Raw genomic sequence first — 26,674 nt, forward strand, 5'->3', positions numbered from 1 at the left:
ACTGCCGAAAACAAATCCGTGTAAGTTCCCCCAGGGGAGCAAACACCAGCAATATGTTGAAACCTCTGTGGTCTTCCTTAAAATTAAACAGCTCTGTGTACAACAAAAGCAGAAATTACAAAATGTTTCCGTACTCCTTTCGCATCAAAATCGCTCCCTCCAGGAACCAGAAAAGGTTTGTCAACCTCAGTTACCCAGCAAGAGCAAAGGCTATACTCTACAGGGTACTCCGGGGTCATGCACACAAAGGGGTGAGCCAGGGGTGTGGGGGAGGCTGTGAGGCAGTAGCTGTCCCTCCTGGTCAGTAGAAGCCCGCCTGGGCTGGGACCTGGGGATCTGGAGCAGGTTAAACTTGAGGCTCGGGATAGATATTTGAATGCCTCCCAAATTGCGGTCCTATCCCTCAGAGGCAGGGAGAGGAGCGGAGTGCGTGCGCGAGCGCTTACGTCGCCTCCGAGAGCTCTGTGCTGGGATAATCAGGAGTTGGGCTGAGCCGAGTCCCCTTTTAGCAGCAGCCGGCACAGGAGTGGCGGCAGCGGCCCCAGGGACGCGCGGGACCCAGCGGCTCGGGAGCGCACGGGGACAGCTGGTGCCGGCCGCGCCGTGCCACGGCTTGGGCGCACAAAGGTAAAGGCGGCCGCAGCCCTTGTGGCCTGCCTGGTCCCGGCGTTCCGGTCCTCTCCCTCCTTCCTTTCCCGAAGGCGAAAATGGCTGGGCCGGGCGAGGACCTGGGACAGCAGTGGTCCTAGCTCAGCGGGTCCCCACCCTTCCTGCCGACAGAGGCGGCTGGCTGTCCTTGGATGAGGTGGCCGAGGCTGCTCCCTGGCGAATCCTCCTCAGCCGGGTCACAGCCACCGGCTCTCTGGGCTTGCTCCATCCCTCTGAGAGGAGTTGATGCTGGCATCACCCCCGCCACCACCTCCGCGGAAGCCAGTGCTGATGGATGCTGGGGAGTGCCGCATTGCTTAGTGTCCCCGCCTCCGGGTTTGCTGGTAGGAGCTGGCTGCTCTTTCTTCTTTCTGGCTTTGGGGGCGGTGGGGCGACGGGGGTGGGGGGTTAGCAAAGATAGAGACATTCCTATTTCGTTCTCTACAACTCCCTGCACCCACCCTGGTTTTGACATGTATGCTCCCCGAGAGGTCTCTTCCCGTCCTTATCCTCACCCTCCACTCCCTTGGCAAGTGCCCTGAAATAAAGAGATAGACTAGGCAGAAGTTGGGGCGGGGGGGGGGGAGCCCACGCCCGTGTCAACGGCACCCAAAACCCAGCTGGAGCCTTATGAGATCACGGTGTGTGGAAGAGGGGCGGAGGGAAGGGTGCACACTATCTGCAGTCTCCCCTAATTGGATCACAATAACCTAAAGTAAAAATCGCTCAAAGATGTCCTGTAAAAATAGCATCTTTGAATAAGCCGAGGGAGAAAGGAGCTCTCTTCCCTTCCCTTCTCTCCTTTTCTTTCTGTCAAAGACTCTCCCTCCCCGCCCTGGAGCTCAGCGCTGAAGAGCCACCTTATTATTAATCAGAATTCCCCTCTTTATCCGTGGCAGGCACATCCTTCAGCAGGGACCGCAGCAGCAACACAGTGCCAGGGCTGAGATGTGCCTGGGGTTTGTTTTCCTTGCATCTTACAAGACAAGAGAAGAAGACAGAACCAAGATCCGAAGCGCCCATGCTAAGTGGAATTAGGGTTTCTTTCTTTCTTTCTTTTCTTTTCTTTTTCTTCTTCTTTTATTCGGAGAGATAAAAGGCAAGAGGCAGGCTTTCAGGGCCTGCCCAGAGGCCCACTTCTAATGGGAGGCATTGTTTTTTAGGGGGGCTGGGGTTAGAAGTTTAGATACTCTTCAGAAAAGCTGTGGAGGGGGGGGGAAGCAGGAGCAACAGGGTACTTGACTGAACACGAAGCGGAACCATTTCCTGTACAGGAGAGGAAGCGGACAGCAGCTAGCAGGCCTGGGGGCCTGAGTGTGGTGTGGAGGCTGCAAGGGCCAGGTGTGTTGTTGGACACAAAAGGAGAGCTTCAGGGTGGACAGCTTGGGCACAAGGTAACAATGACTCATTTGCAAGCTGGTCTCTCTCCTGAGACCCTGGAGAAAGCCCGCCTGGAACTCAATGAGAACCCAGACACTCTGCACCAGGACATCCAGGAGGTGAGGGACATGGTCATCACCAGGCCAGACATTGGCTTTCTGCGCACCGATGACGCTTTCATCTTACGCTTCTTGCGGGCCAGGAAGTTTCATCATTTCGAAGCTTTCCGCCTCTTGGCCCAATACTTTGAGTATCGGCAACAGAACCTGGATATGTTCAAAAGCTTCAAGGCTACTGACCCTGGCATCAAGCAGGCCCTGAAGGATGGCTTTCCGGGGGGCCTGGCCAATCTGGACCACTACGGGAGGAAGATTCTAGTCCTTTTTGCTGCCAACTGGGACCAGAGCAGGTAAATCCTCAATGCCAAATTTTACTTATGATCTTTTGACCCCTCCGTTTTTGAGAGTTTACTCCGAGGAGTTTTGGGATGTTGCAGCTCCGACGCTTTTGGTTCTTTGGATGGAGGCGAAGGGAACATGGGCCTGAGAAATGAGCTTTGTGTCTGCTCCCTGGGAAGGATTTGTATTTTTTACTTTTTAAAACTTCCTTCTCTGACATAGTTTCTTCTGTAGCTTTATGTGCACCCAACCCATATTATTATGCTGAGAACTAAATCACAAAACTGATAAATAAAACTTCTAAAAATTTTGGCTTCTAAATTCTCATGTTTAATAATGTGGAGAAAGGGGGAGAGAATAGAGACAACTTTTTGCTTCTTCTTCCTCAAGAAGTTCTTCCAGTCAGCTCCTCAACACCATTGTCGTTATCGTCTTTCTCTCTTCCTCTTACTGACATTTTATCTCCCCCAAATAGCCTGGTGCTTAGCCAAGAACAGGCAGTTTTATTGCTTGGGAATTTTTCTGCTTGGTGATGTGTAGATGAAGGCATAATATGATATGTGTCACTTCAATGAGAAGGAAGACTTGTACCCTCTGTCGCTGAGCATGCTTAGCGACACTGAAAATAAAGGCTGACTGGTGTTTGTGTTCTACACCTGTCTCTAATCTGAAGGGCGTGCTTCCTGTCTGATGTGATTGCTCATCTTTTTGAAGTGGGAAACTTTAAGATCCATCAGCTGGTAGACTATGAGCTCGGGTGCTGTTTAGTAGAAGAGAAATAATACTCTTACTTCCCCTACTTTACTGCAGAAAAAATGCTGACAGTGACGTTTCTATGTCCTTCATCACAACTATTTTCTCAGATGGAAAGACATAAAAATTATAAAAGGCTCTTGGGTAAGGTAGTTTCCACCAAATACAAAGTTAGGGATATTTCATAGCATTTATGAAACCAGTTGTTAAGGCATTTGGTGTTTTTAGTTCTGTGAATGGTGTCTTTGGATGCATCTGGTTAGTTTAAACTATTTCTGGAGCAATGTAAATGACTTCTGCAGTTAAAGAGAGATCCAGTAACTCGAACAGATTCCTCAACAGACTTCTGAGAGTATTAATAGTATGTTAAAATGTAAATGAATATTTTAATAGTTTTTTCCCTTTTAATTGGTCATGCTTTCTTGCAATTCTAGGTTGAAAGGTATAATTTTTCCTGGTAAATATAAAGATTAACTGTTATCTAGAGAATCACAGAGTTTAGGAATTCACAGACACGATTAGCCATAGGATGGGATGGAGTCCCCTTGCTTTGGTGAGTCCTATGGCTCTTATATTAATTTTTTGGGGGGCAGAGTTCAGGTAGAAAACTTTAAAAGATTATGCAGTTCCAGTCACTGACTACATGGTTTTTTTTTTTTTTTTTTTAGTATTTTTTTCTTTTAATGTAAGAAGTTCACTATAGAATTGTGCAAACCATTTGTGTCCATCAAAATGTAAAAATTAAATTGACACAGAACCTCATATTCCCTATATCAGCTAGATTAGAAATATATTCATTGAGTTACGGTGTTATGCTATATTGAATGTATGTAAACATTTTATATTTAAATATGTCTTGAATCTGAAGTGTTCAGAGAGACAGATTTCACACACACACACACACACACACACACACACACACACACACAAACACTATATTGTTTTTTCCTGTAAGTTAACAAATATTATTCACATTTTATAAATCATTCCAAAGTGAATATTACTTATAGTTCTCATGTGTGTAGGAAGAGTTATTTTGATTATAGGAAATAGAATGTGTTTTAGTTGCTTATTTCATGCATTAATAAGAAAGACAGGCTATTAATCATCAAAACTCTCCCTGAAAATCTATAGTGGGAGGGAATTTATTGATTGGCATGTAGAATTATTTTCAATAAGCCAATACAAGATGATAAGTAATAATAAATGCTTGTACAGTTAAAATTAAAATGAGAAGCCACATTTTATGGACATGTACTATCAGAATCTATGTCCAAGTAATAGGGTATCATTTCTATGGTTGAGGAGGGGCACTTCTCATCTAGAAGGCACAGTACAACAACAGGAAATAGACGAACCTGGTTTAGGGATTGTCTAAATTTCAGATATTTGTCTTCTTTACTCATAAAATAAAATAATTCATTTTCTTTTCTTACCAAAATCACATTTCAAATCAACACATACTGATGGACAAGGACACAGATAAGCAGTTCTGAATTTTGGCATTCTCAGGAAGCCATCATCTTCAGAATATATGATTAAATAGTGCTGTGATCTCTGCCTTAGCATGGAAGGGAAGTTGTCTCTCACAGTGCCGGAGTCTCCCCAGTTCATTTCGGATCTGGATTTCCTCTTTCTCTTCTAAGTCTTGTGGCTTATCTTACTTGACTCCTATAGAAGTCTCTGGTACCTTCCCTATATGATATCTTGGTAATAGTGCTCTGTTAGGTGCCCATGTCCCATGCCACGTTCTCCTATTTTCTAGCCCTCTCTTGCTCTGTGGTTCAGGTATTCACACTTCCCTGTCTATCGTCTTGACTGACCCAAAGCACCTGAGTTCAAGAAGGCTGCATGTCTGAACTTAGCTTGGACCACATCCCTTGAGTTGAAAAACTATTTTTAGAAATTAATGTTGTTTTAAGGAAAGAACAAGAGATTAGTGTAAATGACTAAACAGGGAAATTTCAGACACTGAGAAAAATCCTCAATGCACATAATTTAAGGGGAAAGGGTTTATATGCAATTTCCCAAGTACAGAGGTAAAAAGAAAATGTATGGATTTTGAAAAAGAAAAAACCCAAGTCTATAGAAAGTTAGTCTGGTAACAGAAGCACCTCAACTAGAACCTGAGTTGAAATAAAAGTTTCACAGTTTTTACCAAAATTGTAAGTGGGAACTTAGCTGTAATGAGTCTTCTGTACTGTATAAGGAAGAAAAGTTTCGATGTTCCCCAGGACACTGGAACTTTAAGTGTATGTGAGAGGCAAACATAAATAAAATAGTGACTTTTTCTACTGAAATACAGCACAAGCTAGTTTGGACTTACTATAAAGAAATAAACCATTTCTCAAAACTTTCTGAGACATGGAGTTTTCAAGAAGATCACGTGAAGCATAATATATGCAGTGTAGCTACTTTATAATAAATGTAATACAACTCAAAATCCTAAAATGTCCAAGTGACTTTTGCTTTGGTCTGTGTTATTTATTTATTTTTTTTAAGGACTGGAACAGGCTCAGATGCCATGTGTTTCATTGATCAGGCTATACCTTGGAAGATTCACACAGATTTATCTCCTTTTTTCAGATCCTCTAACATAATTTTTGAAACAGAATGAAAACCATTTGATAGTCACACTGCATCATTGGTTGTTCTTCGACCCTGGATATCACTTGCTTCATGTGCTTCTGCAATGATAGTGCCTTGCTTAGGACTGGTAGATAAATTCAATTTTTTTTCACCAGATTTTGTCAAAAGTCTGGGACAATGGTCCATTAGACTAAAAGAGATAGCTTCTTGTAGAAATGAAGCTTAGAATAAAAAGGGAAAGCATTCTAGGCCTCAGATGATGAGCAAATACCAGAGAAGTTAGACTCCATAGATAAAAGCTGTGGAGATGGTTCCGTGTGTAAGAGCGCTAGCCACAAAAGCAAGGAAACGGACATTCAAATTCTAGAACCCAAGTAAAAGCTAGACACACAGCCTGTGCCTCTGGAATCCCAGGGCTCTTATTTGTGAGAATATGATACAAGAGAATCCTTGGAAACTCATGGGTTAGCTTGTATACAGTGGCAAAACTACAGAAACTCTGTTTCAAACAAGAAGGAAGATGAGGCCTGGCACCAAAGGTTGGTAACGCTGACCTCTACTTGTGTCTGTATAGTGTACATCTCACATACATGTACACGGGGCGGGGGCACTCCTTGCATGGACAAGTAACTGTTACTAGAGATACTCATGAATGAAGTTTTGTCATATGAAATAGAAGATGACATATTCGGAGTTGGCTTGTATATTGTCAATGAGCTCACTACTAATACTTTTGTAGATTGCAGCAGGTTTGCAGAGCTATTCTTTATATTCTAAACAGTCATTTATCTGGAACCCCACTGATAGTCATTAGAAAACAATTAAATGTAACTATAATTTAAACAATTCTTATAATTGTGGTAATTCAGAGTGTGCTAACCATCCTGTTCTTGTTTTGTCACAATGATTGACTATCACATACAGTATTCAAGTTCTGGAAGTGGTAGACCACAGACTGTTCAGATATGGCTGTGATCGTCTAAATTATCCAGAGATTTGCCTATTATTCTTGCACATTTATTGGTATTGTATAGCTTTTTCTTAGAAAAGAAACCATGTAAATGGACAACTATTTGTGGCTTCTTTTCAAATTATGACCATGCTCCTATTTCTCCAAAGAGTGAGGTCAACGTTAAAAAGAAATGCAGATTCCTCAGTCACCTAAAACTGAAAAAAAAAAAACAAAAACAAACAAACAAAAAAACCCAGCCTCAGAGCACACCGGCTTGATTAAGTGCCAGGTGCAATGATTTGCTCTTCCTTAAAGTCTTCTAAAAGATGTAAGTTGAAGGAAAACAAAAATGAGTGTGTATAGATCAAAATAGTTGTGGGAAATTAGCCAGAGACATAGGGATACATGCTTATAGCAATCCTTAAAAAAAAAAAAAAAAAAAAAAAAAAAAAAAAAAAGGCTCAATGGTTTGATCTGATTTTCAAAGGCTTCCTTCCACAGATTACTGGAATTTTCTCAGCTGAGACATTATTGTCAAGTGCAGTGCAGACAAGGCTTCTTCATTAGCTGGAAGGCACTGCTGTGTGATGTTATGGGTGGGTTTGGGCTAGACTGAGGCTAGCAATGGTTGATGGGAGTTACATGGGATTTCTGTCCTGAAAGAACTCCCATAACTGTAAAGAAGTTCTCTCAACAGAGTTCTGGGACCAGCAACTGACGCCAAACAAAGGTACAGACCATGGAAAACTGAAGGTGATATAAAAAGCTGTCTTGGGAAATATAAGGTGACAAATTCCTGAAAAAAAAAATAGGACAGTCTCTTAAAACTGGGCCAATTATTCAGCAACTAGTGAAATGATACTAAAATAGCAGCAAACCGAGAGAAGCCACCCTTGCTAGCAGGCTGACTAGGTTTGACTCAGGCTGTTCCCATGTTACAAATAAGCAGCTTTAAACAAAGTTGAAGAGTAGCGAAGGACTTAAGTTACTACAGGATGACTCAAATGAAATATTTAAAGGTATATCAACACAGGAGTCAACACCTAGTCCATAGGCAGATTATGCTTATTAAATGAATGGATTCCTTCCATTTGGGAAAACAAAGATTGAGCTCCTTTAACACTGCCTGGAATGGATACATAATTTCACTATTATAAAGAGCAGTGTTAAGAGAATGAGCAAAATATATTTTGGTCTATTACGTCCTTATGATAATAAACAACAAAGTGAGTTATTAATATTTCATTCAATTTGCTTTTTATCTAAAAATGTGTAAGTATTAAGGACAAGTATAATCATATAACATTTGCTTTGTAATGTTAAGGGACATAGAGATTTTCTAGAGCAAAAAGTGAAAATTCAAAGAACTAACCAACAGTTGGGCCCCAAATATTTGATGAAGATATTATAGACTACTGTTAGAATTTGGGGGTATCAGAGTAGCTGTGAACTACTCAGTTTGTGTAGGGAAAAATCACCTATCTAGTTAACTAAATTTATTCTTACTGTTCCCATCCATCCATCCATCCATCCATCCATCCATCCATCCATCCATCCATCCACTTATCCAAAGGAAGTGGGAAGAACCTTGTTAGTGGTATCAGAAAGATGCTGGCTTCTAACCTAGGCTCCCCTCTTTCTTCCCATGAAGAATCTGGGAAAACTTTAAATTCCCTGAGACCTATGTTCTCCTCTGCAAAATAATGGGCTCAAACTTGTGCTGAAACTTCATTATTATGTCAAGATTAAAATAATACATTTGAAATTTCTTTGAAAATCTTAAGTATTACCCAGATAGAAGTATTATTATTATTATTATTAATCATTATTATCACTGTATGGTAATATAAAACGTCTAGATGGGTTCATCAGCTTTAGCACTAATGATACGCTGCAGCTTTAATAAAGTCAATTCTTTGCCTTTGTTTCAACCTCAAGCACCTTTCTAACAGGAAATGCTTTCAACATTAGAAAAATGTGGTTTAATGAAAACTGAGGGGTTGGGCTAGCCTTAATGAGGGGTTTAATAATGGTTGATTGATTTAGTGACAAAGGGAAATTGCTGGCTGTTGTGCCGTTCAGTGTGATACCGAGATGCTAGCGCGTATTTCCCCCGTGATACTGAAAAGGGTGGAAAGTAAAGGACATGGCCCATTTGCCATTTTAGTTGGTGTTTACACCAAAAGGAAGGGCTGCTGTGGACTCTAGGAGGGAAACATTGCCCAGGAAACTACCAAATATGGCTTGGCTAGAGGCAGAAAAAGAAGATTGCTTGGTCACTCTGAGTGCTTTTGAGAAGCACTTTTCAGAATTCACTTCCTGTAATTAACTTCTTTAATTAAAAAACAAAAAACAAAAAAAAACCCAAAGTTTCATTTTTCTTCCCTACTAAGCAGTATTATATAACTTTATTTCCTATTTAGGTAGCTTTTCATTTTGTCCTTTGGAGGGAGAGGGAAACCTGAAGTGATTGATATAACCCAAATATTCACACCAAATGATGGCAGCTTGTTTTCTTCTGCATTGGGGATACAAACAGTATCCTCTGAAAATAATTTGATTTTTGCCTAGAATATGAAAGAACTGAGTGTGCAGGGCCTGTGGATGTTGTACTGACGACAGAAAATAGTATCACATTGAAAAACACAGTTCTAATGGTAAGATTAGATTCATGAGGTCCAAAGACAAACCGGGATTTCTTGTGAGATATGGATTTGTAGTGGAGAAGGCCGCCAATGTCTCAAATAGATGGCGACAAACTCACATAGCACAGCGTGCTGGAGGTGAGAAGGGTGGAATTTGAGGAAAATGAAAAGCAGTGGCGTCTTCAATAGATTGAAGAGACGGAAGAGCAGAGAAAAACACCAGTGTTTTGGGGGTGCATTTCTTGTGATAAAAGCTCAAGTATCTGGAAAGAGCTTGTTATATGTGAGTCTGTAAGGTAAGAAGTAGTACTTTTTAAGGGCATGGCAAGATTTTGGAAGAGCTATGGGTGATAAGTGTTACATGCAGGTGTCAAGAAGACCGGTTTTACGAAAGAGAGTAGGTAAGATGTCTTCAGGAGAAAGAAAGGAGGTAAAACAAACAAAACAAAACACAGGCAGAGTACCATTATATTAGGTAATGGAGATAGGACTCTAGTGGGAAGGAGTCATTGGATACCAAAGATACATGAATATATAGAGAAAGGGAGAGTTGGGTTTGGGTGAAAAATGTAGAGGCAAAAGGAAATTAAATAAGGTGTCATTCATTAAGTGCTTGATACAGGTGATCCCAGAGGGAAAGTTGGTTTGGGGACACAGGAGTGAGTTCCATTAATATGAGATAATTGAGTTAAAAAGGGGTACTGAAGTGCTGCTATTTACATAGCAACTGGGAAGATGAGATGTATCTCAGGAGGGACACTGGCTCTGGATCCACCCATAGGGCATTGCCTAGTACCTAGGCCAAAGGTACAAACACATGACTTTGGAAGTCTGTGAGATAGCCCATGAGATAAGCAGGAGACCAAATTCGACTTCCTGGAGGAAGGAGTGGAAGAAAAACTAAAACACTGTCTAGAAAAGTGGGACAAGAAAGAGTTCAGTCTCAGCAGCAAAGATTATTGTAAACATTCTTCTTGTTTTCATTATAGGCCAAGTACTGCTAAACGTGTTACACATTTATTTCATTTTTATCCTTATAAAATTTTTTGCGAAACTAAGACTATATGCCCAAAAGGTCCAAACAACAAGTGTAGAGTAAGTGAATGTAGAAAGAAAAAAGTATCTGCAGGAATCATAGAAGTTAGCACCTAAGTGTGGAGTCTGTGGTAGGCACAAAGCTACACGTTTTACATTCTGTCCTATGAAGCCAATGGTATTATCTCTGACTTTGAAAAAGGAAGTGAAAACTTAATGATATTCAACAACTTCTTCAGTGCACAAAGGGAAGCTGGGATTAGAGAAATAAATAACAGTCCCTACTTTGATTTTGTATTTTATATGGCCATAACTGTTACATTAAGACATTAAGTTAAATAAAAATGATCCCAACTTATGAACTGAGGGATATATTATACTCTGTAAGGAAGACTGGTTTTTACAACTGATGGGCTTCAAGAGGCGTTCAATACTTTCTGACTACATAGTGAATAAGAAGTAGCTATGGTTGTCAATGATTTTTAAAAAAAAAAAAACATATTATGGAAGGTTTAATTTCCTTTGAGAGCGATGGTTTACATGGTATGCTGCCCTTTGTTAAAAATCATGATTTCCTCTTACTATGTGTCTCACATCTTTCTTTCAACTGATTCAAGCCTTGGTTTATGCTATTTTGGGAAGCACAGTTGGTAGTCATGAGCTGCAACAATGTGCTGGTTTTTATCCATGACTCTTTCCTAGTACACAAGAGAGGAACAGCAACGGCCGTTTATCTTGGGTCTATACCCCAAATATGAACATGTGAAACATCTCATTTTAGTGGTCTTCAGTAAAAAAAAAAATCATCTGAAAGTAATTTTAAAAAGAAACGGATGGGAAGATATCTGAAGAGATGATTTTTACTAGTAGAGGTTATGTCTCTGTGTATGGTATTTTAAAGGCAGTGGCAGGAGCCTGTGTAATAATGTTCTGTTAAGCAAGAGCCTGCTGAGTTGCTAATGGTGAGAATATGACATGTTTGACAACAGAAGGCCAGATGAAGTCAAGAGTGTTTTTGGCTTGCCCTCTGAATGCAGTTAGCTTGGAACCTTTTAATGTTTCTTTTTGCAAACTTAAAAATTAAAATGATTTATTTATATCAGACCATTTAGTTTCCTTTTTGGAGTAAGACAATGAGTATCTTTTAAAAGGTTAGATTTCCTCTTGAAAGTTCTCCAGTCCAGAGTCACTTCCTCATTTATTCTGTGATTTGCCTTATTTTACTTCCTTAGGAATAATGAAGTGTATAAATCTCTTTATTTTAACCCAGTTTTGAAGGACCATGCTCCAAGTATGTTTCTTGAAACAAATTGTCTCTTGGTTCACCCTTACTGGGGCCACGATTGATTTTTTTTTTCACTACATACAAATTCATTGCCCCCTTGTAGCATAGTTCATATTTAAATTACATTTTATAATGTTCTCATATCAATTATATTTGAGATTCTTATATGTAATGCAAGGATAAATCACCCCCATGAGGGAATATCCAAATTAAGCTTTTGTGAATTTAAATTTTTCTTTAACATGGTTTTATTGTGCATTTCAGAAATTAAAAATGATTTTTTGAAAAGGTGCCCGATTTTAACCTAAAATATATCCTTTCTGCTCTGACTTGCCTATTTCTGCAGGCTTACAAGCTCCAGTTCAGAGAACACTATTGGAACATTATGTTTACAGTGAATGTGGAACAGCCACAGAGTGGTATCAAAAACAGCCAGGCACATTTCACAGATTCAAGGCACATAAGCTACAGAAGTTTTGAACTCTCCACAAAGTTTTCTGATTTTAGGGACTGGCAGGATGGGTCAGGGGACAAGGGCACTTACCACTCATCCCGACATTTGAAATTGACCCCTGCAATCCTGTTAGTGGAAGGGAGGAACTAATTTCCAAAGATTGTTCTCTGACCTCCACATGAACTCTAGCATGTGCACACCTGTACCCACTCTACCCTAAACAAATAAACAAGTGTAATAACTTTTTGAGTAGTTTCATTATCTTACATATTCAAGGGAATATTTTTAGAACTTTTACACTGAGGCCTATAGCAACCTGGATACATTCCAGATAGTTGAAAATAATCTTTTGATGATTATTTCTTACAAAAGTAGATAGTCTAATTTAAGATCATTCTCTTTAATTTTTTTCCGATTATGAGCATGTGTATAATGAATTTTCTTTCCCCTTACCTCCCACCTTCTCTTATTTCCCTCCCATCTCTATCAACCCTTTCAGTCCCATTCTCAGATTTATGAATTTATGTTTTGATTTGTGACCCACCAAGTTTAACCAGATGTGTTTATATAATCATATTGGTTTGGAACTACCATTGGAGCCTGGTTGGTTCACCAGTGACACATAACTGAGAATGACTTCATCTCTCCAAGAGCTAGTTCAACAATGAGAAGCCAGGGTGCCTAAGCCCTTTCTCAATTGATCCCTAACTGTGGACAGACCCATTCTTGGGTGACTCAGTGCAAACGTGTGGCTGCTGTAACATCTTGAGTACAATGGCTGTGTTCTTCTCAGAAGATAACATTTCCACATCTTCTGGTTCTTAAATTCTTCCTTTTCCTTCTTCCACAATGTTCCCTGGGCCATGGTGAAGACAGTCATATTATAGATGATAGAAATGTCTTGTTCAAGCCTGGGCACTTGACCTTATTGTCAGATCCCCGAGAGTCTCTGAGTCTGTGTATTCACAACTATTGGTTCAAATGAGAGGTTTCTCTAATCAGGGCTTGGGCTAGTATTTGGAAGGTAGTTTGATGCTGTGAATTTAGATAAGCAAAAAGAAAAGTAGATCCTTAGGGCCTACGGTACCTACCCCTACCCCAACTCCCCAGCTGTTGATTTTTGACTAGTGTTATGGTACCAGGCATGGATTCCTCCAAGTGGACAAAGCCTTAAAGCAAAGCAGAGAGTGAGTGGTTGACTATCTCTGTAATAGTTATGCATGCTACTAGTGGACAAGAGTGCTTATCTTACCTTGCAGGTTGGCATTGTATGTCAGACTGTTGATGCCTTTTCTCTACTGGTACCCTGAATGGCACCTTCTGGTGCTATGAAAGCTAGCTACTAGGAGGAAGCTTCCACCTCAGTGCCAATCTGGTGTCTTTATTTCTTGAAATCAAGTTATGTGGTGTCTCTACTTTCATATTACCATTGTTCTACTATCTCCCCCCTCACCGATCCCTGAAAATGGCTTCTTTCTAGCTTCCTGGTTTCTAGGGGGAACTTCAAGTTGAATAAATAGAATCAGAAATTTGAAGCTACGATTTACATGTGAGAGTGAAATGTGGTGTTTGTCTCTTTGGGTCTGGGTTACTTCAATCAGTGTAAGTTTTACTGTTTCATCTATTTACCTGAAAATTCCATAACACACTCTTCCTGCACAGCTGAATAAAACTTCATTGTGTAGGTACCACATTTTCTTTGCCTGTTCATTAGTTGGGGGGTGTCTCGGCTGATTTTCTAGCTGTTGTGACTAGTGAGAAAAAAATGGATGCAGACGAGCAGCTGTCTCTGCAGGAGAGTCCTTTGGGTATACGCTCAGGAGTGGAACAGCTATACCATATATAGTTTCATTTCTAGTTTTTCTGAGGAATCTCCATGTTGATTTCCATAGTGGATACACCAGTTTACGCTCCCACAAACAGTAAGTGTTCTTCTCCACACCTTCTCCAGCTTTGGCTGTCGTTTGATTTCTTGATAATAATCATTCTGTAATGGGAGAGATAGAAACTCAAAGTAATTTTAATTTTCATTCCCTTGATGATTAAGAATTGAACATTTTAAAAATGTTTGTTAGTTATTTGTATCTCATTTTGTTGAGACCTCTTTCTTTAGATCTACAGTCTGCTTTTGACTTGGTTGTTTGTTTTCTTGGTGTTTTATGTTTCATTTTTTTGGTGATTTTTCAATAATATTAATTCTCTGTCGAAAGGTACATGGGAAAATTTTCTCTCATTCTGTAAGCTGTTTTTTTTTTTTTTCCACTCAGTTGACTGTTTTCTTTGCTGTATAGAAGCTGACTTGGAGTTATTTTCTCGTGAAGGTGAGAGATAAAGGTCTAGTTTAATTCTTACACATGTAAACATCATCCAGTTTTCCCAATATTATTTGTTGAGGATGCTGTGTTCTTCAATGTGTATTTTTGGCTTCTTTGCCAAAAATTAATGGATGAGTGAACTTAGATATGAATTTTCTATTCTATTTCATTAATATACATTTCTATTTCTGTGCCATCACCATACTGCTTTTATTATTATTTTATGTATGCTTTCAGCATTGTTCTTTTTTCGAATGATTCCATTGGATGTACAGATCTATATTTTGTGTTTACATATGAATTTGAAGGTTTTTTCTAGTTCTGTGAAGAATGGCATGGCTATTTTGATTGAGGTTGCATTGAATCTATAAATTGCTTTTTGTAAGCTGGTCATCTTTATAATGTCAATTCTACTACTCTGTCAGCATGAGAGGACTTTGGATCTCTAGTGTCTAACTTAATTTCTTTCTTTTAAATATTTAAAGTTTCTCTTGCTTAGTTTTATTCCAAGCTTCCCCCCCCTTTTATTGAAATTAGATTTTTTTTTTTCGTAGACTGTATGCTGATTAGAGTTTACCCTCTCCCTACTCCTCCCAGTTCCTCCCCACCACTCCTCCCATCCAGAGCCAGAAGGATGGAGAACAACAAGGGAACAAGGCCTTCAAAACACAGTTTGAATGATGCACACACAAACTCACAGAGACTGAGGCAGCATGCACAGAGCCTGCAGGAGTCTGCACCAGATGGGGTCCAAGAACAGAAAGGAGAAGTGAATACATGTCCCTATCTCTAACCCAAAAAACTATATCCAGTTGAAAACCACTTGCAAATAAATAATTAGTTTTCTTCAAGGACGTCTTACTGGGGAAATAAACTATGTATAAGGGCAGACCTCATGTTGGACAGTAGATGGCTAACACAAAATGAACTCAACAGCATAGTTGAAAAAGTTAGAAGTTCTTTGTCTCATAATGATGAGTTAAGGCATTTCTTTAAACCTTACAAGTCCTTTATGTATATATTGAAGCTTTAAATTTTGTTTTTCTGGGATTCCTGTGTGTTCAAATGTTTGTGTGTTTTGTATACATATACATACACACACACACACACACACACACACACACACACACACACATATATGTTTCTTGTGCTTTTTCTTTTAGCTCTTTTTCTTCTGTTTGTTTTGTCTTATTCTGATTTGTTTGTTTTTGCTTTATTGTATTATTCCTTAGATGCCTGTTTGTTTCTAATGAAAGACAGAAATAGTACGTTATTGTTTTGTTTTATTTTTTTCTATTATGAATGAGATCAGTTCCCCAATTTTTCATTCAATGTGTTTGGCTTTGGTGTGTAGAAAGGCTACTAATTTTCGTTTTAATTTTGTATTGTCCTATTTTGCTGAAAGTTTAATGACTGCTAGAAGTTTTCTGGTGGACTCATTACATATTTTAAGTACAACATCAAATTATTGGCAGACAGGGAGAGTTTGACTTAGTTTCCTATTTGTGCCCTTTTGATTTCCTTTTTATCTTATTGCTTGAGCTGAGACTTATCACACTCTATTAAATAGGAGGGCAGATGTGTGAATAAAGCCCCATGTTGATACTTGTTTAAATGGACTGCATCAATTTATTCACCATGTAGCATGCTGTTAGTATGGGCTTGTCATATATCCCCTTTATTTTGTTGGGTATGCTTTCTCTAAACCAATCCTCTCTAGGACTTTTACTGTGAAATGATGTTGGATTTTGTCAAAGACCTCCTCTTCATTTGTTAAGACATGCATGTGATTTTTCTGTTTTTAAGTCCACTTATATGATTTATTACCCTTATTTGTTTGCTCGTCTTCTGGGATAAAACCAGAATCACAATTTTTTTTTTTTTTTGTGGTCCTTTTCTCCAGTGAAATATATAGTACCAACTTTTCATAAGCTTACCTCTAAAAACACTTCTCAAAGTTGCCATTTGATGCCTCCTTTCCCCTTGTTCGCCGAGGCAGTGTCTTAACCTAGCACCACTGTCCTCACACTTCTCTCTGATTCTGTTTGACAGTGATGTGTCCACCTACTGGGTTTCTAGATCCTGTCAAGGTGCTAGGCTAAGTGTATGGAGTAAAGCTAAAGATCTTAATCCTTAAATTTGAATAGCTTAGTTTATCATAGAGGGAATGGATTTGCTTAGCCTCTCCCCCTTTGTTTTTATTTATTGTTTTCTAATTCCATTTCTCATGTGTTCTTTTTTTTTTTTATTTATGAGAGAAACACAGTAGAAACAATTAAGGACTTTTATTTTTCTTTTTCTTTTTTTTTTTTTTTTAATACATAGCTCTCACACACAGTGTTCTTGTTTGTTGGGTGAGATTCTGAATCTCATTCTCAAATTTCTCAAGCACAGTTGTCTCCAAGTGTCTTTGGGCATTGGTTTTCAGCTTTCTACATAGACACCAAAATTTGAAGATGCTTAAGACTCTTTCTAAAATGGCAATGTATTTGTATATAATTTCTATGCTTCTTTTCTTTAAGTATCTCTTGATGACTGACAATGTCGAATGAAGTACAGAAGCTATGCAAATAGTTGTATTTATTGGATAATAAAAGTTTCCATACATGTTCATGTTTTACACATTTTCAAAACGTATTTGATTCTCAGTTGGTTGAAGGCTTAGATGCATGGATGACCTAGAGGAAAATAAAAATACTACACAATTTTAAACATGCTGTAATATTTTCAAAAACATTGTCATTTGTTTGGGTAGAATATATGCTTCCTTTCTTAAAGTTTATTTTTATTATTTTAAATTATGTATTTTTAATGGGGGATAGTATGCGCACATCGTTGCAGTGCCCACAGAGGCAAGAGGCATTGGATTCCTCTAGAAATGAAGTTATCACAGGCTACCCCGGACGTGGGTGTTGGGAATTCAGCTTGGCTGTTGTACAAGTGAAGTACACGGCCATACCACTCTTAGCTGTTGAACCACTTCTACAGCCTCTGCCTGCTAATTTCTACTTTGTTTTCATGGCCCATTCCAAGTCCCTGTCTTCTTAAAACCATAACAGAAATCATTTTGAGGTCTTTTAAAGAGAATCTTTAGTTTGCTAAAAAAAAAAAAAAAAAAAAAAAAAAAATCAGTCAAACAAATAAACAACACACACCCTCAAATAAACATCCCCCCCCCCCAAACGCCACCCAAATACAAAACCTCAATAATTTTTACCCAGGTGGCTATAACAAGTGGCTGTTAACTTCAACTTAATACTTCTCTGTTGCTGACAGGTACACACTGGTGGATATTTTGCGTGCCATCTTACTTTCTTTAGAAGCCATGATTGAAGATCCAGAGCTACAAGTAAATGGATTTGTTTTGATCATAGACTGGAGTAACTTTACCTTCAAGCAAGCTTCTAAGCTTACACCAAGCATGCTTCGACTTGCCATTGAAGGTCTTCAGGTAAGGATATGCTGGTATCATTTCCTTGTCTCCTGTATTTTTTTCTTTATTATTATGTGTTTTAAACTTTATACATCAGCCATGGGTTCCCCTGTCTTCCCCCCACCTGCCCCCCCTCCTTCCCCCCAGCCCCTCCCCTCCATTCCCATGTCCTCCAGGATCAAGGCACCCCTGGGGATTCATTTAAACCTGGTAGATTCAGTACAATTTCCTTGTCTCCTGTATTTTACTTATCTAATATGTTAGAATATGGGATGCCTTATGGAATAATGAAAACAAAACAAAACAAAAATCCACAAAAGGGTATAGTTGATTTTAGCACAAATCTTAAAGGCAGTAATGGACCAAAAGATTGAACAAGCAAATCACAAGGATGGGGGAGGGGAGGACTGTGATTTGTGAAAGGAGCCTGCTCTAAGTCTACACATAAGTGCCAGGGTGGAATGGAAATTTTGTCTTGATTGCCAGAACATGCAACGTTCTATTTTTGGTTTTGATGTATTAGTATTTAGGCTTGTTATTTGTTTCATTTCATTTTTGGGATGTTAGCGAATTAACAAAACTTTGCTTAACGACTCTATTAAGCTAGTGTATTTGAGACTGAATCATGTTGTCTTGTCTATAATTAATAATCAATGGCTTTACTGCTACTTAAGGTATAGAAATTTTTGTTTTGAAATATTTCTTTAGACAAAATTGGAGTTATTGCCTTTTATCTCTTCGTCAGTAGAAGGGGTGGTAATATGGAAGTTATACAGCAATAGTGCATCTTTCTAGGGAATAATACTTAACTTGTTGGCAATTATAAAGTGGGAAATGAGTCCTTATCCATGCCTTTCATAATATTGCTATTGGTAAGTTCTTGTCAACTTTCAGGATGCCTTCTGCTCTTTTTCTCTCTACTGTATTCTACTTGCATAATTTGTGGAACTGGTTTTGAGCTCTTAGAACATTTATAAGTTCATTAAAATGATATTATTCAGTATTTATTACCTGTATTCCCAACACATATTCTAGAAGTATGCAGGTTAACACTTTTATCAATCAGAATGTCTAATATTTTAAAATAACAAATTATATACTTAATGTTCCCTTAGGAAAGATGCTATATTTTCTTTAAATGGTAAATAAACCAAAACAATATATATATTGTTCCATCCTTGCTGATGTCTGCAGGCAACTAAATTGATGACCACAGACCTCTTAACAATGAGTACTTCCTCCAGGCTGCAGGACATCTTAATAAAATTTAGTTCACAGTTTATGGCCTGCCTTTGTACTGAATAAGACACACTGATCTCCACATAGGTTTTCCTACAGCAAGCGTCCTGACTTGCTCTTGGTGAGTCAGCTTTGCTGATGACTTATCCTTGTATAATTCCATAGAGACAGTTAACAAGAACTGAGAGAGGGCAAGGATAATGTACCTTGTACAATGAGCATGTCATGCATTCTGCCATTTTCTGGCAATCCATAAAGTGTTCTTCAACTTGTGAAGAAAACTGATTATCACCACTTAACACAGAATGATCACCTCACCAGTTATTATCTCTACTTAGCAAAGGTCTCATTTTTATTTATGTGGAAGCTGAGGTATATCTTCTGTTATAGGAAAGATGGAGAACTCATCTTCATCCAACACATGTTGGATGGGAGCCACTTCATGAGTCATTGCTGGAAAACAAACAACTTAAGGATTTAGATGAAGTTCTTGTGTCTATTGTCAGAGCTTTAAGTGGCTTGGTGTGAACTTGGCAAGAGATACAGTTAGTCCAGAATGGGAAATCATCTCTATTCCCTGCAAAGGCTTTTGCATATGGGGCTTCCTTGTCTTTGTTTCTCACGAACTACTCAGCCACCTATTTTCTCCAAAATGTAAACATGGTAAACAACCCTAAAACCTTCAGGTTGACAATCAGGAAATGCTTAAAAGACAGGTGATCTTCTCGAGAATATGTTTGACACATGTATTAGTTACTGTTTTGCTGCTGAGATAAAACATCATGACCCAGGCATATATGGGAGAAAGAGTTTATATGTTTTATAATTTCCAGGTGTTTAAAAGTCTATGCTGGTAGGATGAAGGCATGGTGGCTTGAGCAGGAAGTTAAGAACTCACATCTTGAACTATAAACACAAGCAGAGAGAAAAGTAGAAATTGTGAGTCTTTTTTGGAGCTCATTACCTATGGTGGGACACCTTGCACAGCCTTGATGCATGGGGAGGGGCTTGGACCTACCTCAGCTGAATGTACTAGGCTGTGTTGACTCCCCATGGGAGGCCTTACCTGTTTGGAGGAGGGGATGGGCATGGGTTGGGGGAGGGAAAGCTGGGGGGGGAGGAGCTGGAGGAATGAGAGGGGGATGTGTGATTGGTATATAAATTAAATAAACCTAACCAAACAACCCTACTGACTGAGGTCAAATATGCAGACATCTGAGCCTGTGAGGGGGTGAGTTTGAACCACCACACAGGTTACTGAACTTTAACTCCAAATTATCTTTAGTTTAAATTGATTGCTTCTTGAATCTGTGTCTGTATAACTATCTCTAAAATGCTGCTGATTCTATACCCTAAGATTGCTAAAAGTTTTCCATTAAGACAAACCTAAGCTTACAGTTAGTCTCATAGTGAAGTGATAAAACTGGATTTTTAAAATTAAGTCTCTGGTTTAGCCTGCATTTACTATTCGGGAAAAAGACTGCTAATGAACCTTGTTATATATTCCAATCAGGATATAATATGAACAATTTTCAAGATAAACATGAGTTGGAAACCTGTTTGAAATAAAGACATTCTATTTTAGGCTGCTATCCCAACAAACATGAGAGCCGAGACTACCAGCAGTATCACAGATGTAACCCCCCCAACTAAATCACCCAAGGCAATTAAGAAATCTGAATGGTTTTAGTAACTCAGCAATAGTAGACTGTATTTCTGCTATATGTGACTTTTACTTACATTAATATAAATAATATTCCAAGATGTTGAATGAAGAATAAGAAAGGCTACCAGTGAGCCTAATGGAAGACGGGAAGCTAATTTTAATGAAGACTGTTATGAATGGATGTTATGGTATTGAAGAGGTCCTGTCTCTCTTATTTTTGAGTCATCTATGTAATTTGTCTTTATATTATGAGCCCTTCTTTTTTTCCTGAAGCAAACTAATTTGAGTGACCTTGATAGAGTTAGGATCTCATCCCTACTTTATACAGATATATGGGAAGTACTATAGGTCTACCTGTGTACTGTGACCTACAGTACAAGGTCAACTGAGAGACCATATGAAAGGATGAATGCAGGAGTCAGAAAGAACTAGATCCAGATGGCAGTGCTGCTACTCATCAAGGACTTGTGAAATTACATACCTTGCTTGAACCTCATTCTAGGTCTTTACACTAATCTGAAGTGTTATTATGAATGATACATCTTGCACCTAGCAGGTGATACCTTAGCTAAAGTTGGTGTGGATCAGATGATTTTTTGGTAGCATGTTTTTTTAGTTATCAGGATGGACTGCTTCCTTTTTGAGAAATTTGAGAATTGAGAAATTCAGCAATTTCTCAATCTGAGCTGTTGTCGCTGATTAACTTTGAGAATCTGAATAGTCTCTCTCTCTCTCTCTCTCTCTCTCTCTCTCTCTCTCTCTCTTATTTTTCTTGGTGCTCATGTTGTATATAAATAATTACATTTTTACATGTTTCTTCCCCATGGTTAAATAGCATCTATATATTTCACAGTGGATATAAAATAAAATACTCTTTCAATTGGGAAGCCAGACAAATAAATGTGAGATTATTTCCCTTGGAGCAATTTAGCATTTATTTCTTTGATGAAGCACTCCAGCCATAGCTGAAAAGGTGCTGTTTGTGAAGATAGTGTTGGCTTTGGAGGCTGTGCAAAAGTTTGCTAAAGGGATGGACAAGAAGGGGATTTAGGCAAAGGGACACTCAGAAAGTACTTTGAACAACTCAACTCAGAGAGAGTTGGGACTACATAATGAACCCATTCCAATGTGACTGCAGGAAGAAATGAGTTGAGGAAGATGAACTTGAGGAGGCAGGCCATGATCTGGACCATTGGGATAGAAGAGCTCATGCTATGCCATTTGGCCAGAGCTCTCCAGACAGAGGAGAATTGGGGCCGGGAATTGTTTTGATCACTTTTCTGCTTTGAGAGATTTTCTGAATAGAAGAAGAAATACGGGGCAAAAGACTAAGAAATTGCATCTTGAGGACCCCCAAATTACCCCTAAATTAATCAAGTTCATTTTCGGAGTGGGAAGTGAAACTTCAGTGAGTTTAAGATACTTAGCCAAATTTTCTCAGTGGATACTTAGTGGTGAGTCTAGTTACCTGAGTCTGGACATAAATGTCTTTACCAAGAATTCTGTTATTGCTGATTCCTGGATTGAAACAAAGAAATATTAGGTAACACCAGCTTAAAGTAACTCCAAATCCTCACATTTGAATATAATATAAGTGAAATGCCCATACTATGAATATTCACTTCTAATTAAAGAAGTCACAAATGACTGTCTTGTTTTTTTTGTGCTTTGTTGACACTCACCAGCAGATCCATTGTGTGTTCTCTGGTGAATACTTCCTTGACAGCCTACTGACTCAGAGTCTCTGGGATATAGCATGAAGGCTAAGGTAAAGACAGGTTTTGTTAGTATCCAGGAGACCTTTTATAAATGCCAGTATATATTGACAAGACATTTAGTTTTGACACAAAGGGGGTTTTGTGTATTTTGTCTGTAAAGAATACCAAACATTTTCAAAATATAAAAGGCATCAAATGTTTTGATCAACACAGTGTGTTTTCTTGATAGGTATATTTATATTAGTTCTGTTTGAAGGAAGAATATATTTAGGTTTCTTTGGAGAGAAAGAAAAGAGAAAATTGTCTTGCTACTTACAAGAAGTTAATTGATTAGTGTAGTCACAGAAACAGGAAGTTTCATTTAAAATCAATATAAGATTAAATGAATGTGACTTGTAGATGGAAGGTACCTTCCTGGGAATCCAATTAAAGTGTGACATGTTTAGAAATACCTGGAACAGACCAGTCTTGGAATTCAGAGTGAAATGATGGTTCCTTTTTGAGTATATTTTATTTCTTTTGATATGTTATTTTTTTTTGGAAACTTCTTTAGCAATTAAGAAGTCAATTTATAAAAAAAATCTAAAATTGTATTCTCTTCATTCTAGTATTGTTTGAAGCCTTTCAGATATGCTTATCTGCTATTCTCCTTGGTGCTGTCCTGCCGTGTCTCTGTGCTTTTACTTCCACAGTTGCCCTGGAATCCCCTAATTCCATCTGCATAATGCATCCAAGACTTGCTTGCTAGCAAAGGGTTTGGCTGTGACAAGGGGCTGAATAGGTCTTTGATTACTACATAAAGCACAAATGTAGAACCATTGCAAAGTACCTAATATGGTGCCAGATACTCCAAGATTCCTTATTAAGTAAGACTTGAGAAAGAATAAAGAATATGTTGTCAATTCACCAGCCCTTTCATTTGACTCAAGGACCCTGCTAACTCAGAGAGCTCTGATCATTCATGCAGAAGGCAAAACGTGCTGCCAGTACACATTCTGATTCTGACTCTTTGGAAGTCCAGTTACACATAGGGAATCTTGCCAAAGTCATAGTATGCGCTAACAACTTGGAACATAACTCTTGAAGGCCACTGAATGAGGTACTCCATGAACTCCAACGTAGCCTTAGCTTATTCAGTCTTCCAAATCCTACTTGTTAATGTGGGTAACTGTGAAGTCACATATGTGCATGCACATATGTGAGGAGACTAAGCTACAATAGAAAAAGAAAGTGGTGACACTGATGGACTTAGGGCTTCATAGAAAACCTATAGGCCGTTTTACCGCTGCTCTTCGTGATGGTTGCTAATCTACTAGTAGGTTACTAGTAGGTTTCAGGCATACAGCATTTGGACAATAGCAGACACCTCTTGCTTGCAAGCTGCCTTTCAATTATAAGGCAGCATTGACTAGACAGTGTTGAAATGATACCTGTCTCAGAAATGAACACACGGCCTCATGATCTGAATTCATTTAGACAGCCTGGAGGGAAGAACATTTACTTTCACATTTTGTATGCACAGACAGAACCATATTTGAGAAGCAGCGACAAGGGCAGTGTGTAAAAAAAGTCACATTTTTTCTCATCACATGCATAGCTGTCTGAGCTAAGTATGCTTCCTTTCAGGAAGTTGTTACATAGTCTAAAACAAAATGAGTGAAAACACTGAAGCTGCTTAATTTTGTGGTGTGAGAATATGTTTTGACTGAGTGGTTCAGTTCACAGAAATAAGGCGCTGTCATCCTTAAAACCTGACATTAGGTATCTAAAAGGTGTATATAAATTCAGTTCAGTGAGCTTGTCAAGACCCTGATAATGGTGTACACTAGTGTCTCATATATATATTAGATCTACATTTTTACTGGATGAAACTGCTATTCATTTCCTTGTTTAATAGCAATGTGTGCTCAGAATACCTAGCTGTGAGGAACTACGTGTTAAACTTGAACAAAAGTAAAGATATGTGTTGTCGAGTTACTTAACACATATTTGCTGAAGTAATAAAGAAGAGTAGTAACTATCAATAAAACTTAATACGTGTCCTCTTTCAACTGCTGACAAAAAGGCTTAATATTATTTAACTTCGGGTAATTGATCCACTGAAGCTACAAAAAGGAAAGAAAGAAATTACACTTTTTTTGTTTTGGTCTAAGCCATTGAGATTTTAATAAGTGAAAAGGAAACAATGATCTACCAAGAAAAACTCAAGGATCCACTGACGTTTTCTGAATTCCATTTCTTTGCCTAAGTTTAGATGTTTCTTGAGCCAGAGGATAGAGATGAATGAATGTAGCTTCCTTCTTACTCATTCCAGTGGCAACATCAATGCATCGTGTGTTCTTTCCCCTTAGCAGAGCCTCATTCTTATCAATATCTTCAAATCAAAGACGTAAAATGCTGGGGCAGGGGAGACGGCTCAGTGGGCAAAGTGCTTTCTGCACAAGCCTGAGGCGCTGAGTGGGAAGAATTCACAGGACCCACATAGAAACTGGATGGACAGCATGAGCACCACGATCCTAACACCCTTCAGATGTCATAGGTAAACCAGAGAATATCCAGAAGTTTGCTGCCCAGTCAACTAGGTGAAAACAACAAAGAGATACTGTCCCAAACAAGTTGGAAGGTGAGGACTGGCACCCGAGGTTTGTCCTCTACCTCCATACGCTGCGGCTCCTGTGTGCCTGCATTCTCATACATGAACACACAGAGATATGTATGTATGTAATACAATGTCAAATGTGAACATCTACTTATACTTTTATATATCAGTTTATTACTTGAGTGGCACTGGGTCTAACTACAAGTATATTAGTAAGACTTACACACTTAGCCTTCAAGCGTATACTCAGCTTTCCTTTAGAGTTTTTGATCTCCTGAGCACTTAATTAAAATAAATACCAATTTGAAATAGCAATCAAAATACTATTTTATTTTCCTTATATTTAATATTCTGCTGTCATGTTATCTCATTGATGAATAGCATTCTGATTCTATTCACTTAACATTGTTCTGGAAATTAAAATACTCTTCATCTCTCATAGCCACTAGTCTGAGAGTCATTTTTTCCCTTAATGCACCTATTTTTCTTTTCTGTAACTGAAGAAGCCATAATAAAATCATAAGAGGAATGTCTCCTTGGAGCTTTTCCAGGGAAATCTTTGATGCACAGCCTATAGTGTTGTGTTCCTGTAGCCTCAAGTAGACTGCATTTGAAACCCCACAATCAAATGGTATTTTAAAATGTGAGAAAGATACTTAAGGGAATGCTGGCTGCTGTAACTGACAAGCCAAAGTACCTCAGCTCAACCATCTCTTACATGAATTCTGTATGCATCTGCCATCGGCAGCCGGTATTATTCCTGACACAGTGGCCTATGTTTCTTCCTCCTCATTTCCTGCCATCTTCTGCATGTGCTTTCCAGTGACTTTGCTCTGTTTCATTCACTGACCTTGCCAGCTGGCACACCTGAAGGACCACTATCACAGATTCCACAAGCTAGATTTGCAAATAGTACACATGTTGCCTCTCCCTTTTCTAACTGAAACAGTAGATGCTCATTGTTGCAAAGGAAGAAGCAGAACATCCCAGTGATACCAGGATGGAGAAGGATCCCTGGACAAGGAAAAATCTTTCTCAGAGCTTGATATGTAGACCAGGCTACCTTTGAACTCACAGAGATCTTCCTGTATGTACCTCCCCAGTGCTGGGATTAAAAGTATGCTCCACCATGACTGACATCTCTCAGCTTTGTGTTGATGTGGATGAGAATGAAACCACATTTTCCCTTTCTGTAGTATTTATCTAGTCTAGAGCAGTTATTGCTTAAAAGTTTTATGTGTTGTTGATATGTATCCTTCCTGATACTTTGAAAGATGAGAGCAAGTTTAGTTTCCAACAGTGAAAAGCTTTCATTCTGAGGTACATGTTTCCAGAATTATAGCCAAGAAACTGACTTGATTCTTGTCTGGGTCATAAGTTTCTACCTAGTGTGTTTTACTTATAATGTGCAAGTGTTTAAGTTACTCTTTTCTACTTTTTTGAGATGATGTCTCACAGTGTCTTTTCTTGGTTTTGAACTTGCTTTATAGCCCAGGCTAGCCTTGAGCTCTCCTTTCTTCAGTCTTTATCCTAGGAGTGCTGGGATTGTAGGCACAGACTGCCAT

At 38.8% G+C, this 26,674-nt stretch overlaps 1 protein-coding gene across 2 annotated transcripts in view; it reads left to right on the forward strand.

Annotated features, from left to right (window-relative positions):
* Positions 1 to 291: 291 nt before the first annotated feature.
* The window catches only part of Clvs2 (clavesin 2), a 72,606-nt gene continuing 46,223 nt past the window's right edge, over positions 292 to 26,674 (forward strand). The window contains exons 1-3 of one of the 2 annotated variants that reach the window (XM_036168874.1): positions 292 to 992; positions 1,548 to 2,437; positions 17,731 to 17,905. In XM_036168874.1, coding sequence (XP_036024767.1) covers positions 2,049 to 2,437; positions 17,731 to 17,905 — 564 coding nt within the window. In that variant the 5' untranslated portion in view covers positions 292 to 992; positions 1,548 to 2,048. The remainder of the gene's footprint in view (positions 993 to 1,547; positions 2,438 to 17,730; positions 17,906 to 26,674) is intronic. The other variant, XM_036168875.1, reaches the window with a different exon arrangement.

Source organism: Onychomys torridus, chromosome 19, assembly GCF_903995425.1.
Source record: "Onychomys torridus chromosome 19, mOncTor1.1, whole genome shotgun sequence".
Classification (NCBI taxonomy): domain Eukaryota; kingdom Metazoa; phylum Chordata; class Mammalia; order Rodentia; family Cricetidae; genus Onychomys; species Onychomys torridus.